Here is a 17,919-nt window from a genome sequence, read left to right as displayed (position 1 = left end):
CTTTGTTTCATTAATGCAGTGAATTACGTTTATGGATTTCCTAATATTGACTTAGTCTCACAGTCCTAAGTAAATCCACCTTGATCTGATTACAGTGAGCAGTTGTAAGATTTATACACTATGAAAATTAAGTATCTGTTTTAGTATCAGCTAATTACACCTATTTCTTCATCTAGACTCAGATTTCATAGAGAAACAGGAATATTCTAAGAAAGTTTTTCTTTAGGGGCGCCTGGGTGGCGCAGTCATTAAGCGTCTGCCTTCAGCTCGGGGTGTGATCCCGGCGTTCTGGGATCGAGCCCCACATCAGGCTCCTCCGCTAGGAGCCTGCTTCTTCCTCTCCCACTCCCCCTGCTTGTGTTCCCTCTCTCGCTGGCTGTCTCTATCTCTATCGAATAAATAAATAAATCTTAAAATAAAAAAATTAAAAAAAAGAAAGTTTTTCTTTAAAACTCACTAGTAAAAAAAAACAAAAACCTCACCAGTATCTCTATTTCATTTAATAGGCAGAGGACCAAAGAAACGGATTGATGGAACATCACTTTGAGCTCCGTGTAGAGAAAGTTAAAGGGCTAGCCCCTCTTCAGGCAACAGTCTGGGGAGAAGCAGATTGTTATGTCCAGTACTACTTTCCAGTTCAAGACTCCCAATCCAGTGTGCTAAAAGGACCTGAGTTCCCTGAAAACGGTAGGTTTGGGAGGTTAGAGTTTGTCATTCTTTCATTGGCTGTACTTAGAATTTTGCTTTTTCCTGAGTGAATTTTGTGTTCCTAAACGTTTCTAGTTTTAACCTGGATAGTACAGGAGATAGTTTAAGTTTTTATTTTTCTTATGTTATTTCTTGTAACTTTTTATTTTGATATGATTTTAAATTTACAGGAAATTTAACAAAAATGGTACAAAGAACTTCTATATACCCTTTACCTAGATCCATAAGTGATTTATATTTTGACCCATCTTATATCATTTACATGCCTACTCACTCTTATCTATACACATACAATTGATTCTCATTACTCACAGTAGTTATATTCTACATAACACAGCAATGTCAGGGACACTGAATTAGGGAATACTGAACCATTGCTCTTAGGGGAAATATGTACATATATATCTCACATAGATCATAATTGTAAATCCTAAAACAACGTGTTCTAGTAGATTTTACTTTCTTTATTTTACAAAAGAAAGAACAAGGTTCAGAAATGTTAAATGACTGTGGCTGCCCCAGTGACAATAACAAGGTTCACAGTCAGAACCCATCCAGCTGGCCCCAGAGCCAGATATTCTTGCGCTGCGCCACACTAGCCTTGACCATCTCCATCATCTGATCATGTCTGAGAGCTAAAACAAGAAAGCAGAGTGTCACTTTGTTCAAGCTCAGCTGGGAATGATCAAGCCAGGTGACTCAGATGTTTTGCCATTCTCAGCATGTCCACAAATAACTGCAAAAGCACTGCCAGTATGGATTATTGGGGTTCAAATAAGGGACTTGTATCCAGAATATATAAAAAAAAAAAACTCTGACAAATAATAATTAAAAAACAGTCCAATTAAAAAATGTTCAGAAGATCTGAATAGACATTTCTCCTAAGTTATACAAAGGCCAATAAGCACGTGAAAAAATACTCAGCATCATTAGTCATTTGGGAATGAAAACAAAAAGCACCACAAGATACCACTTCTTTCCACCAAGATGACAATAATTAAAACCAAAAAACAAAAACAAAGAAGAGACTAACAGGTGTTGACAAGGGTGTAGAGAAATTGCAACCCATAGATACTGTCCAGCAACAAAGGGATCTCTTTCTTCTGTATTATCATGGAACCTTTGGGGGACCATAGCTACTAGGGAAATGGACTTTGGTAGAAGTAATGTAGAAGATAAAGGTTCTGGTTCCAGGGCCATGACCTACTACTTCTAAGACCTTTGGGTGCACTATGTAACCTCAGTATGTCTGTATTCTGTCTGTTAAGTCGGAGTAATAATAGTTGCTTTGTTTTCCTCACAGGAGCATTGTAAGAATGAAATTGAATAATACTGGGTATTAACATACTGTTACTACATATTAAACACTAAATGTTGTGTTGGATTATTCTGAATTGCTCTTCTTTTCCAAAGGAATCTCTTTGAAGCCTTTCAGATCTGCAACCACACTCTGTGTTCCAGATCCCATCTTTAATAGTGAACACCGTCACTCTCTCCTGTTACCAACTGAAGTTCCAGTGCAAAGGCTTCTACTGAGTGCCTTCTCTGCACAGGGGCTCGTACCTGGAGGAGGAATCCAGTTTGAAATCTGGTGCAGGTATGATGCGAAACTGATTTTGTACCCAGAAAGGAAGTACACAGTCGTAGAGCATGCTTCCCTTGACAGCTTAGGTTGAATTGTAAGGAAGCTAAGCAATCCCTTCTACCCTATTTTATATCATCCGGCTTGTTAGTTAGTGACTCTTCTCCAGATTTTACTGAAATCTGTATTATTGGGCTCTTGAGAGCAGTTGTATCTCGTGCTTTTAACCACTTGTAACATGTGGAAGTGAAGTTCTATCAGTTTTAGCTCCTACTGCTCTTAAATATTCAGTCACCTGTTTTCTCCTGTTTACTGCCTTATTTGGTTCAGTCCCTCATGATGTCATGCCTAAATTACTGATAGCCTCCTGACTGGTCTCCCCACTTCTAAACTTATTTCTTATAATCCTTTCTTCCCAGAAAAGTACTCTTTCTACCAGAAGAGTACCCTTCGTAAAATATAAATCCCCTCATGTCACAGACTTGACGTGAATACAGATGCTCAGCCTCCGTTGCATCCCTACTCCCAAGAAACCAACAAAAATGACAAAGAGCGTATAGATGTAAAAGAAGACAGAGCATCCAGAACAGAACTAGGGAAGAGTACCATTCACTTGCCAGAAGCTTTTCCTAAAATCAGTCAGGTGAATTTAGGTTTGATTTAAAACTGATATAAAGAATGGAATATTTTGACAGGAGAAGGAAGTAGAATAGATACTAACAGATCTTTTAAATTTGGGGCACTTAGGCCGCAAGCCATAGATGAGTTTGGAACTGCTCCACTTAGAACCACTTTTCCTGCCACAGGATGAATGCTCTCAAAAATGGCTACTCCCAGAAGTCCAAGTCAGATGCAGATAACCAAACAAAAGCTTGTAGGAAGCTGGGCTTTGTTCTGAACACAGAGTATAATTTATGGAGTTCCTCCGCCACATGACGGGCAATAAATCTAGCCAGACACGACCACAACTGTATGCCACAAATACAGAACAGCCAGGCTCCAGAGATAACTTGATACCAAAAGCCGATCCCTTGGGCAAATTGAATCATTTATCCACCTAGTTCTTCCAACTGACAGCTTGTGCTTTTGCGGCTTACAGATACTATTATCCTAACGTGAGAGACCAGATGGTTGCCAAAGGAACCTTGCCATTATCAAGGATCTGTGCCATGGTAACCATGCAGCACCGTGAGGATGTGGGAATACAGACCTTCAATCTCCCTTTAACCCCCGGGCTTGAGAACAGGAAAGAACTGAGGAACCAGTCATCAGGTAATTGAAGACTGCTTTGTCTCTCCCTTTTGAAATCAGTATACGTAAATATCCCTTTTCTCTATAAATAGCAGCTCTTCATATTTTGAGAGACTTACCCTTTTAAGAATCTGATGAAAACTATGATCTACCTTCTCTTAGGAAAATGAACGTATGAGTTTATTGTATGCAAATGCTGTCTAATTTTAGAAAATGCGTATTTCCATGGACTGTCTGCATAAATGTTGCTTGTCTCATTTCACCTTTAAGTTCAGCAAGCATTTAAGAAGCCTCACAGCATAAATCCTAAGTGTTATGTAGGTGTACTCAGAGAATTATTCCAGGGCAACATGAGCCGATATGGGATTGGTAGAATACAGTTAGCACAGACGGGGAATTCACTGTAAGGGAGGAAGAGGTTAGGATTTAAAGTTGAAAGGGATTCATCAGAATTCGGAGTTTTGAGTTTCATCCTAATTGTTTCAGTAGGATGACCTACCTTCCAGGTATGTCATCAGATAACTAGAATTGGCCTCCTAAATCAAGTTACTGTGCTTGCTCGCTGGAGAATATCTGCCAATGAAAAAGGTTTTATATTGCTATGATTAAGATTGAGTTGTTCCTCCTGACGGTCACTGATCAGCTCGTTCTGTTATTTCTGAAAGCTTTCTCTGAAATGCGGTAATAGGAAGGTAGAATTTTTATGAAAGAATGTCATGTAAAGGGTGTTTCAGGTGGTGGTGGTAGAAGGGTGATAGAAATTTATGTGTGAAAACCTTTTAAAAGTTTAAGAAAGAAGAAAGGCTGGAGTCCATCTCAATTCTATAAAAATAACTGGGAGTTTAGGAACGCCTAGGTGGCTCAGTTGGTTAAGCATATGCCTTCAGCTCAGGTCATGATCTTGGGTCATGATCTCAGGGTCCTGGGATCCATCCCTGCGTTGGGCTCGCTGCTCAGCGGGGAGCCTGCTTCTCTCTCTCTTCCTCTGCCACTCCCCTCACCCCACTCATTCTGTCTCTCTCTCAAACGAATAAATAAAAAATCTTTTTAAAAAAATAACTGGGAGTTTTAAAAAATCTGAAATTAAGTTCTGCCTCTGATAGTTGTGTGATCTTGGCAAGCAGTTCAGTCTCTGACATAGTTTCTTGGATGTAAAGTGAAAATAGTAACTTTTGTTCTGCCTTTATTAATCTTAAAACAATAATATAACGTGATTCTGGCCATAGACATTTTGTCTCACTGCTAATGCCCCTTATTGTTCATTAGGGTGTTTATCCTCTTCCTTCTGATCAGGACTTGGGGTTTGGTAGAACAGAGACTCTTCCAACTAACCATTTTTTTTCCCTTTTGTCCTCATTAGGTTTACTGGATGTGGGCCTAAGGTACCGGCGTACTCCCAGGACAGCAGAGGGAGTTCTTGCTGCCCGAGCTGTCTCTATCTCAGTCCAGATTATCAGGGCCTGTGGTCTGCAAGCAGCAGCCAAGTGAGTCCACCTTAGAAAAGCAGCCCTCATCTTTTTCCAGTGCAGTCCACACAACATATGAGGCTCAGATATGCAACTTTTGCTTGTGTACAATTTCCAGTTTATAAAGCACAGCTTCATTTTTTCCTTCAGAAAGCATGTAAGAGTATACGTGAGTAAATCACTTGCAAACTTTACTACTCCAGCTGTTATTAGCAACTTTGTTCCTTACCTTATTCAACAGTCTTATCCTCTACTCTACTCAACCACTCATTTACACAGGCATACCCTATAATCAAACGAAGCCAGGACCAATTGCTCCAACTCTTCTGTAATCTCATATTCAGTCCGTAGTACCACCTCCCGTTTTTCTAGCTTGTTCCCCTTCTGTCTGTTCTCAACACGGAAACCAGTGATCCTATGAAAACTTAAGTCAGACCTTGACACACCTCTACTTAAAACCCATCAGTGTCTTTTCATCTCATTCAAAGTAAAAGTCAAACTACTAAAAATGGCTATGAGACTCCACATGATCTGGCTCCTTATTATCTTTATGACTTTATCTTCTGCTCATCTCCCCTCTGCTCTTGTTGCTTCTGAACACACCAAGCTCATGTGCCCCTCAGGGAATTTGTCTTGCTGTTTTTGCTGCCTAGAACACTGTTGCTATATATGAACAGCTTGACCCTCTCTCTCTCTCTTTTTTTTTTTTTTTAAAGATTATTTATTTATTTATTTATTTGTCAAAGAGAGAGAGAGAGAGCACAAGTTGGGGGAGCAGCAGGCAGAGGGAGAAGCAGGCTCCCCACTGAGCAAAGAGCCTGATACAGGACTTGATCCCAGGACCCCGGGATCATGACTTGAGCCGAAGGCAGATGCTTAACTAAAGGAGCCACCCAGGCGTCCCAGCGTGGCCCTCTCGTATCTCCTTCAGGCGTTTGTTCATACTTCTCTCTACCTTGAATGTTCTTCCTTTTGTCCACTAAACAAACTCCTGTTTTCTTTCGACTTGGCAGCTTCTTTGCAGCCTTCCTTTATTTCTTCCTACATGTAGACAGAAGTGGTGCTTTGTCCTTTGTCCTTTATTTTTTCTTTTTTTTGAGGATTTTATTTATTTATTTATTTATTTGAGAGAGAGCACAAGCAGGGGGAGCAGCAAAGGAAGAGAGAGAAGCAGGCTCCTCGCTGAGCAGGGAGTCCAGTGTGGGGCTCAATCCCAGGACCCTGGGATCAAGACCTGGGCCAAAGACGGACAACCAACCAACTGAGCCCAGGTGCCCCTGTCCTTTGTTTTTTAGCACCTTGGTTGTAGCCTGTATTACTCAGTTTCAGTGATTTGCATACATGAGTTTCCTGCACTAGGCTGTGAGTTCCTCTAGTCACTGTCTGAACTCCTCTCTGCCCCCTACCACCACATAGCATAATTCTAGCACATAACAGGTGCCCAGTAAGAAAGAGAACTAAGGGGTGCCTGGGTGGCACAGTAGTTAAGCATCTGCCTTCGGCTCAGGGCGTGATCCTGGTGTTACGGGATCGAGCCCCGCATCGGGCTCCTCCACTGTGAGCCTGCTTCTTCCTCTCCCACTCCCCCTGCTTATGTTCCCTCTCTCGCTGACTGTCTCTATCTCTGTCAAATAAATAAATAAAATCTTTAAAAAAAAAAAAAAGAGAACTAAGTCATGCTTCCACTATAGACTAGTTCAAGAAAGAAGCAGGTAAGTGTTCCATAACTTTTTCCCTTGTTGTAACTTAGAGTCAGATCATTTGCCTTTAACTTCACAGACTGTAAAAAACGAATTGAATTACTGCCATGTGAGATCTGACACTGAAGCAGCTGGTGAAATGTTCATCCTGGTTAATATTTTTTGTCACTAAATTCTCCAAATGGACTTCCAGTGTTTGCAGGAGAGCGTTTTGGTGTAAGTGTTAACAGGGCAGTTTTTTAATCATGTCATTCCCTCACATTAAAACTTTTGATGGTTTCCCAGTGTCAGTAGCAGTGGTCTAATTTTAATCGTGCATTCCTATTAACAGAAAAAGTTTAGCATACCCTCTGAATAACTACACATATATATATTTTTGTGTGTAAATCATCTTCATATACTACTATTTATTAAATGCATTATAAAATGTACAGTAGCATATACAGAACTTTAACATATGAGATAACAAATATAGAAGTTTTAATGTTTTCTTCCTATGCCCAGTAGTTTATCCTATATATAAACCCCCTGGGCTGTACACACTCTACTTTATTTAGGGACTACTGGTTCACAGGGTAGGCTCTAACCTGCTCAATTTGGCATTCAGAGCCCTTCTGAATCTCAGTCTTGAAAGAAGAGCAGAAGTTATCAAAATGCCCAGGAGAGCTGAAAACTATTATGTTCACAGGGAAGAACATGTACGAAGGCAAGGAGGCATGAAACTTCTGTCTGTGGAGTACCTGTTCTGTGTGAGCCCCAGCCAGGGTCAGAATCTGCAAATTAACCGCAACTGAATTGGCAGAGAAGTACTTGGAGTTTAGATACTCAGTAGCTTTCTCATGCATAAGAAGCTCAGTAGTCCCTCTCTTTGGGGATCATAAAAAAAGTCAGATCACATGGCATCCAGTTTGTTGTAAGCCTTGCATTTGGTCTGTGTTACTGTTTCAAGAAGGAAAGGTTAAGAAGCCAGGCGAGTTGTAACACTACATTCTTCTGATAGTTTGGATAGTCTTCAGTCCTACAGAATATGAGACAGACAAGGTATAATGGAAACAGAATTGCACTAGAAATTGGACCCCTTGGCTTCAAGCCCCACCCCTATCTTCCACTAGCTGTGTGTGATCTTGGGTCTAATTTCTTTACTTCTCTGGGTCTAAGTTTCTTTATCCGAAAAATGGAAATTATGAACACCTCCCCTGATTTTATAAGGATCAGTATAAGAATTAACAAATATGAAGTCACTTTATAAATTAACTACTATACAAATGATTAGTTGCATTTGTATAAATAACTAACATTACTCTTATTAGCCAGCAAAATACAGTAAAATTAGGAATAGGTTTTACTTCGCCTCTTATTGAAGATAGGAATTCTTGGTATCCAGATAGCAGGTTCTCTGAAGTCAGCCTTCTCTTATCAGGAGACACCAACCCTCCGGGCACCTGGATGACTCAGTCAGTTAAGCATCTGACTCTTGATTTCAGCTCAGGTCATGATCTCAGGGTCTTGAGATCAAGCCCCGCCATCTGGCTCCCTGCTCAGCGGGAATCTGCTTGAGATTCTTTCTCTCTGCCCCTCCACCTGCTTGTGCACACTTGCTCTCTCTCTTTTTCTCTCTCTCTTTCAAAAAAAAAAAATCTTAAAAAAAAAAAGAGAGACACCAACCCTCATCTTAAGTAACAGTGATCTTCCTGAAAATACATTTTCAATGTCTGTGTCAACAGACCCCATCTTTCTTATTCATGTGAGTCTTTTAACTAACCTGATCTTTCACTGAGAATGAGTAGAAATTTCATGAACATACATGGGTTCATTGATTTGCTGGTGAAGTACTAGCAAAAAGATAATGGGATCAAAGGAAGAGAAATCACAGTCTAGATATAGATAGTCACTTGTTTGACAGCAGAGGCCCTGCAAAACTTTTTAAGTTCCACGAGGGTAAGAAATTGTAGTTATTTCACTACTCTATGTTATCTAGCTCTGAGCCCAATGCATGATACACACAGCAGATGCTTAGGAAATAATTATTGAATGAATGAATTCAAACTGGCTTTGGACCCATACTTTCTTTGCTGTCACTGCCATCTCTGAGAGTTATTTGTTGTATCCATATGCTATCCTTATTTTAGCAAAGAGGACAATGAAACTTGGAAGAGTTTGAATAACTTGTCCAAGGCCACACATTTAATTAAATGATAGAGCAAGATTAAAACCCAGATCTGTATAACTCTAGATTACTACCTTTTACTAATACATATCAAGTATAATAAAGAAGGAACCCCTCTAAATCTGCTTTGCAGCTATGAGGAAATGCTTCAAAAAGAGGTGACCTCTTTGGGGCGCCTGGATAGCTCAGTTGGTACAGCATGTGACTCTTGATCACAGGGTCATGAGTTCAAGCCCCACATTGGGTGTAGAGCTTACTTGGAAAAAAAAAAGATATATGAAAAGAGGTGACCTCTTTGCCTAAGTGTTAATTTTATACCCAACTTGGGGAAGTTGGGATAAGGGAGTTTGTCTCGTGCTACACCCATACACGAAAGACTTATGACTGTTTATGAGTATCAGTTAAAGATGGATAGGTTCTGTCTGTGTGTTGTGGTACATCTCTACTGAGAAAACAGCCCCAGAGAGACATCTGGGAACTGATCTGACACTTGTCACTGAGCTTGGCGTTTTCATGCTAAGCGTTAACAATCTCACAGAACACCAGCATCATATAAGGCTGCTTTGCAACCATGATGAAGCGAAACAAAATAAAGTTACTCTGTAATCTTGTCTGGATACAAACCAGAACAAGGTCATTATGAAAATCACAAAAATACTTAAATCCCCCCATCCTGACCGCTGCTGCTTTACCAATTACAGCCTTAGCCTTATTCTAGTCCTCACTCCTTCCTAGGTAAGATTCATTAGAACAGCAGTCCAGAGCAAAAGCCCCACTTCCTTGAACAACCAAATCAGCTAATGAGTCTAGTGCTATATAAGTCCTTTCTGATATTTTTTTACTAAAATTCCCCATGATTCCTCTTGGTATATGTTCTTTCTCATTGTATTGAACAGTAGAACGAGCTTGTTCAACTACCGTTGCTCCCTGGTATGGTAGTCTTTGGTCGAAGGTCATTGACAGTACAATGGAGTGTCCTTGGAGTGTCACTCTGGCAAACACGTGAATGTTGTCTTCCCCCACCCCATACACATGCACTATGATATTTAGATTACTAAGAAAGCACATTATGGCTCTCTCCAAAGCCTAGATAGGAAATATATGGTCAGTTAATCTTCTTGGTGGCCTCATGGAAATGATGCAGATGTTTTCCAGGCAATCCGGCTGACTTCTGATACTGCCATCTCATTCCCATCCTTCTCGCCTTACAGGGCTCTGGCCGAGCAGGAACCCACTCTGCAGTTCAGTGCCACAGTCGGGGTCAATGCCTTTGTCACCACTCATCTCTCCTTCCTGCCCAAGGGAGAACAGCGCCGAACCCGCCCTGTAGCCTGTTCCTTCTGCCCTGAGTTCTCCCATCACTTAGAGTTTCCATGTAACTTGGTGACTCAGCACTGCAGTGGAGAGGCCTGTTTCCTGGCAGAACTGTTGGAATTTGCAGAGGTCACTTTTGCTATTTATCATGAAGATACCAAGTCAGGTGAGCACCAATGACTAATCACAATCCGAATTAAAAGGGACTCTGTTTTGTATGGTAGAGCTCTTCCTAGAAAATACGTGGTGAAATATTCAGCCGTTTGGTCAGTAAAGCACTAATTTCTCTTTTTTGTTTGATTTGACAGCTAGTGATATAACCACTATCCAGTCATGCAGAGAGTATCTGCTTGGAGTAGTTAAGGTTCCCACAAAAGAGCTGCTGGTCAAGAGATCTGGTAAGGGTCCTCGATAATCACTTCCTAATTCTACCCCTTCTCATTTACTTTCCTACAAGAGATCATCTTGCATGGCTCCCTGTAAGATATGCAAAAGAAAACATCACCCCTAACAAATGTTTTTGTATAATCCCAAGTACCTTAAAAGTTTTCTGAGAAATATTTTACATCCTCTCCTAATCATTTCAAAAGTCTTCTAACAAAGTAAAGTAGCTCAAAGCTTTGTACTGTCGTCTTACTCCAGGAAAGATGATGATGGTGATACTACCAATAATAAATATGGTGGTACCCATTACATTATAGAGCATTTTGTGAAATATTTCCTCAGATATTGTGTGAGTCTCATTATAACCCTACTTGGTGGGGATACAGGATCTTACTATTTTTATTTTACAGATGAGGAAACTTAGGCTCACAGAGTTTAAGTGATTTGCCAAAACCACACAACTAGCGAGTGGCAGTACTGGAAATCGAGTCCAGATTCACCTGTTCTTTGTCACTGTACCCTCCTCTCGCACTAAAGAAGGAATAAAGATAGGAGGTAATGGCCCAAAAGAAGACAGCCACCAAGGCAGTGTGGAAATAATGGTCCTGTCCTACTTACTGCTTGCTCAGTGATCTTGACCCTTCTGAGCCTCAGTTTTCTTATCTCATGAATGGAGGTGGTTAATCCTGACAAGTCTGCAAAGTAGGGGCTGACGAAATGGGATGTATAAAGTACCTGACACAAAGTAGGCACCCAGTAAATGTCAGCTTTCCTTCTCTTGCCCATCATCCTCCCTAGGATTGTGTAATCTAGTTTGCAGAATTCTAGCACACATCTCCCAGGTTTAATTGTGAGTTAAAATTTGAGCAGGACTCTCTAACACGTACTCTCTATGCCTGCCAGAGGACCGTCTGTGCAGCTTGGTATATAGGGTTTCTCACTTACGTCACTTATTTGTACAATGTGGTAGCTATAATAATTTGGGCAGGTCTCTGAGCTTCCATTTTCTCATCTGTAAAATAGGGATTATTATCCCAGTTATCAGGAGAATTAAGTGAAGTAATACATATGAAGCACTAAAAGTATATCTGACACACAGTGGATACTCCATAAAGAATAGCTTTTATTATTTTGCAGCCTAGTGCCTGGCCCTTGGTGTATTTTTACTAAGTGGCAGTTCCTTCAGTAGAAGACTTAGGACTACACCCTAGGTCTCCTGACCCATGCCTTTTCCAGTGTATTTATAGCCCTTTAATCACATTTCACTTTTTTTTCCTTAAATGATGTGTATGTGTTTTAACGGGTTCAAGTGGAATGAATTAGGATGTAGGCAAGTTTTGTTTTATTTCCTCTCATTGTATTCCTCCTCTTCTCCATCCCTCATGTAGACACAGTACTGAATTACCCATTCTTAGATTCAGGAGGGCCTGTAGAGGCCTAATTTCCTCATTTTGCTGATGAAAAAACTGAGGGTTGGAGAAGTGAATTGGTGCCATATGAGGCAAGTTTTCTTTTTTTTAACATACGGTGTTATATTAGTTTCAGGTGTACAATATAGTGATTCAACAGTTCCATACGTCACCCTGTGCTCATCACAACTACACTTCTTAATCCCCATCTCCTATTTCACCCATCCCCCCACCGGCCTCCCCTTGGTAACCAACAGTTTGTTCTCTATAGTTAGGAGTTTGTTTCTTGATTTGTTTTCTCCCTCTCTTTTTTTCTCCTTTGCTTATTTAGTTTCTTAAATTCCACATATGAGTGAAACCATATAGTTTTTGTCTTTCTCTGACTGACTTATTTCATTTCGCAGTATAGTTTCTAGCTCCATCCATGTTAGTGCAAATGGGAAGATTTTATTCTTTTTATGGCTGAATAATATTTCATTGTGTATATATACCCCATCTTTTTTTAAGTTTTCATTTTAGTTCTACTATAATTAACATACAGTATTATATTAGTTTCTGGTGTACAGTGTAGTGATTCAGCACTTCTGTCCATCACCCTCTGCTCCTCATGACAAGTACACTCCTTAATCCCTACCACCTATCTAACCCATCCCCCCACACTCCTCCCCTCTGGTAACTATCTCTTTGTTCTGTATAGTTAAGAGTCTGTTTCTTGGTTTGTCTCTCTCTCTCTTTTTCCCCCTTTGCTCATTTGTTTTGTTTCTTAAATTCCACATAAGAGTGAAATCCTTTGGTATTTGCCTTTCTCTGTTTCACTTAACATTATACTCTCTAGCTCTATCCATGTCATTGCAAGTGGCAAGATTTCGTTCTTTTTTATGGCTGAATAATATTCATGTCTGTGTGTGTGTGTGTGTGTGTGTGTGTGTGTGTGTGTATCTCACATCTTCTTTATCCACTCATCTATCAACGTACACGACGTGGGCTGCTTCCGTATCTTGGCTATTGTAAATAGTGCTGCTGTAAACATAGGGGTGCAGGTATCCCTTCGAATTAGTGATTTTGCACTCTTTGGGTAAATAGCAAGTAATGCGATTCCTCAATTGTAGGGTAGTGCTATTTTAAATTTTTGAGGGACCTCCAAACGGTTTTCCACAGTGGCTGCACCAGTTTGTATTTCCACCAACAGTGTAAGAGGGTTCCCCTTTCTCCACATCCTCTTCAATACCTGTTGTTTCTTGTGTTGTTGATTTCAGCCATTCTGACAGGTGTGAGGTAATACTTCATTGTAGTTTTGATTTGCATTTCCCTGACGGTAAGTGATGATGAGCATCTTTTCATGTCTCTGTTGGCCATCTGGATGTCTTCTTTGGAGAAATGTCTGTTCATGTCTTCTGTCAATTTTTTAATTGGAGTATTTGTTTTTTGGGTATTGAGTTGTGTAAGTTCTGTATATATTTTGGATACTAACCCTTTATCAGATATGTCATTTGCAAGTGTCTTCTTCCATTTAGTAGATTGCCTTTTAGTTTTGTTGATTGTTTCTTTCAGTGTTTCGAAGCTTTTTATTTTGATGTAGTCCCAATCGTTGACTTTTGCTTTTGTTTCCCTTGCTTCAGTGGACATATCTAAAAAAAAGTTGCTATGACCGATGTGAAAGAAGTTACTGCCTGTGTTCTCTTCTAGGATTTTTATGGTTTCAGGTCTCACATTTGGCTCTTTAATCCATTTTGAGTTTATTGTTGTGTATAGTATAAGAAAGTGTGGTCCAGTTTCATTCTTTTGCAGTTATTGTCCAGTTTTCCCAACACCACTTGTTGAATGGTGTCTTTTTCCCAGTGGATATTCTTTCCTGCTTTGTCAAAGACTAATCGATGTTATAATTGTGGGTTTATATCTGTTTTCTATTCTGTTCTGTTGACCTATGTGTCTGTTTTTGTGCCAGTACCATACTGTTTTGATTACTACAGCTTTGTAGTATAACTTGAGGTCCAGGGGCGCCTGGGTGGCACAGTGGTTAAGCGTCTGCCTTCAGCTCAGGGCGTGATCCTGGCGTTGTGGGATCGAGCCCCACATCAGGCTCCTCCGCTATGAGCCTGCTTCTTCCTCTCCCACTCCCCCTGCTTGTGTTCCCTCTCTCGCTGGCTGTCTCTATCTCTGTCGAATAAATAAATAAAATCTTTAAAAAAAAAAAAAAAAAAAAAAAACTTGAGGTCCAGAATTGTGATGCCTCCAACTTTGCTTTTCTTTTTCAAGATTGCTTTGGCTATTTTGGGTCTTTTCTGGTTCCATACAGATTTTAGGATTGTTTTTTCTGTGATAAATGCTATTGGTGTTTTGATAGGGATTGCTTTAAATGTGTAGATCTTTGGGTTATAGGCATTTTAACAATATTCTTTCAATCCATGAGCATGGAATGTCTTTCCATATCTGTGTGTTGTCTTCAGTTTCTTTCATCAATATTTTATAGTTTTCAGAGTACAGGTCTTTTACCTCTTTAGTTAGGTTTATTCCTAGATATCTTATTATTTTGGTGCAATTACAAATAGGATTGTTTTCTTAATTTCTCTTTCTGCTGCTTCATTATTGGTGTATAGAAATTCAACAGGGGCACCTGTTGGTGGTTCAGTTGGTTAAGCATCCAGTCTTGATCTCAGCCCAGGTCTTGCTCTTAGGGTCATAAGTTCAAGCCCTGCACTGGGCTACTTTAAAGAAAAAAAGAAAGAAAAAAAATGTATCAGATTTCTGTACATTGATTTTGTATCCTGCAACTTTACTGAATTTGTTTATCAGTTCTGCCAGTTTTTTGGTAGAATCTTTAGGGTTTTCTATACATAGTATCATGTCATCTGCAAATAGTGAAAATTTTACTTCTTCCTTACCAATTTGGATGCCTTTTATTTCTTTAGTTGTATGCTTGCCAATTTTACTTTTTTCCAAGAAACCAGCTCCTGGCTTCATTGATCTGTTCTATTGTATTTCTAGTTTCTATATCATTTATTTCTGCTCTAATCTTTCTTATTTCCTTCCTTCTACTAGTTTTAGGTTTTTTTGTTTGTTTGTTTGTTCTTTTTCTAGATTAGGTGTAAGGTGAAGTTGTTTATTTGAGATTTTTCTTGCTTCTTAAGGTAGGCCTCTATTGCTATAAACGTCCCTCTTGGAACTGCTTTTGCTGCATCCCAAAGATTTTGGACCATTGTGTTTTCATTTGTTTCCATCTACTTTTATTTCTTCTTTTATTTCTTAGTTGATCCATTCATTGTTTAGTAGCATGTTATTTAACCTCCACGTATTTGTATCCTTCCCAGATTTTTTCTTGTGGTTGACTTCTAGTTTCTTAGCGTTGTGGTCAGAAAAGATGCAGGGTGTGACTTTGATCTTCTTGAATTTGTTGAGGTTTGTTTTGTGGCCTAATATGTAATCTAATCTGGAGAATGTTCTATGTGTACTTGCAAAGAGTGTGTTCTCTGCTGTTTTAGGATGTTTTGAATGTTTTAGGATGTTTTGAATGTTTTAGGATGTTCTGCTGTTTTGAATATATCTGTTAAATCCATCTGTTCCAGTGGGTCATTCAAAGCCATTGTTTCCTTGTTGATTTTCTGTTTAGATGATCTGTCCCTTGATGTAAGTAGGGCGTTAAAGTCTGCTAATGTTATTGTGTTGTTATCGATTAGTTCCTTTATGTTTGTGTTTAACTGTTTCACGTATTTGGGTGTTCCTATGTTGGGTACATAAATATTTATAATTGTTGTATCTTCTTGTTAGTTTGTCCCCTTTATTAATATAGAGTGTCCTTCTTTATCTCTTGTTACAGTTTGTTTTAAAGTCTGTTTTGTCCAATAACAGTATTGCTACTCTGGCTTTCTTTTTACATCCATTTGCATGATAAATTTTTCTTCATCCCCTCATTTTCAATCTGCAGGTGTCTTTAAGTTTAAAATGAGTCTCTTATAGGCAGCATATAGACAGGTCTTGTTTTTTATCCATTCTGAAATCTCTGATCCTTTCTTTCATGGTTTGCTGATTTTCTTTAATGATATATTTGGATTTCTTTCTCTTTATTCTTCACATATTTATTAGTGGTTTTTTGATATATGGTTACCATTAGGTTTGCATGTAACACTGTGTGCTCCAGGGGCTCTTCAGATTTGCATATAACACTGTGTGCTCCAGGTGCTCTTTAGATTGCTGTTTCTACACTGTATGTTCTTCATACATATGTTCTTCACACTGTATATTCTTCGCATATTTATTAGTGGTTTTTTGATATATGGTTACCGTTAGGTTTGCATATAACCTGTGTGCTCCAGGTGCTCTTCAGATTGCATATAACACTGTGTGCTCCAGGTGCTCTTCAGATTTGCATATAACACTGTGTGCTCCAGGTGCTCTTCAGATTGCTGTTTCTACACTGTATGTTCTCAGGCTGTTTGCCTCCTCTCCAAGAGCAGCCCCAGTGCCCTCCGGACTCTATCAGAGCCAAGCACGCTGACCTTTAGAACTCTAGGCTTTAAGCCCCACTTATTGCAGAAACTCGTGAAATTTAGTCCCTCTCACTTTCCAAGCCAGTTGCCATGGGGATTCATGTTCCCCATGAGCTCCCCTGTGTACTAGTCTGTCTCTTGCCATTCTCTGTGGCCATGGCTCCCTCCCCACTGCAGCGGCCACAATCCATTTCTCTCCCAAACTGTGTCTCCACACCACCTACCTTCTTTGATGAGGCCTCATCTCTGCCTTTAGTTGTAGAGTTTGTTTTGCCAGTCCTCAGGTCAATTTCTGGGGTATTTAGGATGATTTGATAGTAATCTAGTTTTATTTGTGGTACAAGGTGAAGCCTGGGGTCCCCCAGTCAGCCACCATCTTCCAACCCCTCCATTTCACATTTTTTATAACACTTCTCTTTTCAAACTCTTCCAAAACCATTATTTCATTTGATGATTATAACAACTTTGTCTGGTGGGCAATATTAGCACTAATTTTCCTGTTTGTCAGGTAAGGAAACCAAGGCTGAGTGAAATTAATGACTTACCTAGACTGAACTGCAAGTTTGGGGCTGAGCCTAGCGGAGAACAAGGGTCTTTCAACTCCTAACCTTTGTTCTTCCACCTGATCTCATTGTCTTCCAGTAATCAGATGAAACAAACTCCAGTGTTCTGTGGGTATATGTTTTCTGTTCTGTCTTGGGCCAGGGTAATGGTGGATCTGGAGTAGGAAGTGGGTAAATCGTTTTACTCTTAAAACAACAATTGAAAATCTCATTTTTCTCCATAAGGGATCACAGGATGGTATCCTATCATTTTGCCAGAGGATGGGGCCCTGCCTCACGGTTTGGAGCTCATGCAGAAGATTGTGGGTGGCCTGGAGCTTTCAGTTTCCTTCACGCATCCTGGAGATAGAGAGCGGGTGTTGGAAGCTGCTGAGCTGTTGGGCTGGAGCTTTGAGAATAATCTGAAGAATCTTGTCAAGATGAATGAAGCGGAGCCAGCCATTGTCACCATATCCACCCCAAGGCTCTGGCTACCCATCCATTGTGTGCTTCTTGCCGGCCAGAGCCACGTTCATAAGAACACATACTGCTACCTCCGCTACAAGCTGTATGATCATGAGGCCTTCTGGACCCCTCTCAAGAAGCCTAAGGAATCTACAAACAAAAAGCAGGTCATGGTTACTTTCAAGGCATCCAAAAGAGCAGAAGTCACAAGGGGCCCGTCACTGCTTTGGTATTTCAGGGAGGAGAGGTTAGAGATCCAAGTGTGGCGGGCTTATGGCAATGACAGTGTGGAGAGGCCCCACCAGACGGACAGTTGGATTGGCTCAGCCTATGTGGACCTGGCCAGACTTGGGGAGAGGTCAGCAAGGACATTAACTGTCAGTGGTAAGTGAGGAACCGGCCTCAGCTCTTGTGGTTTGAGTACCTGCTCTGTGACAAGCACTATGG

At 40.2% G+C, this 17,919-nt stretch overlaps 1 protein-coding gene across 4 annotated transcripts in view; it reads left to right on the top strand.

Moving 5' to 3' along the window:
* Window positions 1-17,919, top strand: part of C2CD3 (C2 domain containing 3 centriole elongation regulator) — a 130,715-nt gene that overhangs the window by 54,805 nt on the left and 57,991 nt on the right. For all 4 annotated transcript variants that reach the window (XR_015726931.1, XM_045816163.2, XM_045816164.2 and 1 more), the window contains 7 exons: window positions 507-687; window positions 2,122-2,305; window positions 3,390-3,562; window positions 4,902-5,025; window positions 10,086-10,354; window positions 10,497-10,586; window positions 17,254-17,856. Coding sequence is in view for 3 of the 4 variants with exons in the window: in XM_045816163.2 (XP_045672119.2) it covers window positions 507-687; window positions 2,122-2,305; window positions 3,390-3,562; window positions 4,902-5,025; window positions 10,086-10,354; window positions 10,497-10,586; window positions 17,254-17,856 (1,624 nt within the window). In the remaining variant the exon portion in view is untranslated. The remainder of the gene's footprint in view (window positions 1-506; window positions 688-2,121; window positions 2,306-3,389; window positions 3,563-4,901; window positions 5,026-10,085; window positions 10,355-10,496; window positions 10,587-17,253; window positions 17,857-17,919) is intronic.

Source organism: Ursus americanus, chromosome 16 (genome assembly GCF_024610735.1).
Source record: "Ursus americanus isolate L20-20 chromosome 16, mUrsAme1.1.p, whole genome shotgun sequence".
NCBI classification, from domain to species: Eukaryota; Metazoa; Chordata; class Mammalia; order Carnivora; family Ursidae; genus Ursus; species Ursus americanus.
The sequence above is the reverse complement of the archived record's forward strand: the minus strand, read 5'-3'. Positions and strand labels throughout refer to the sequence as shown.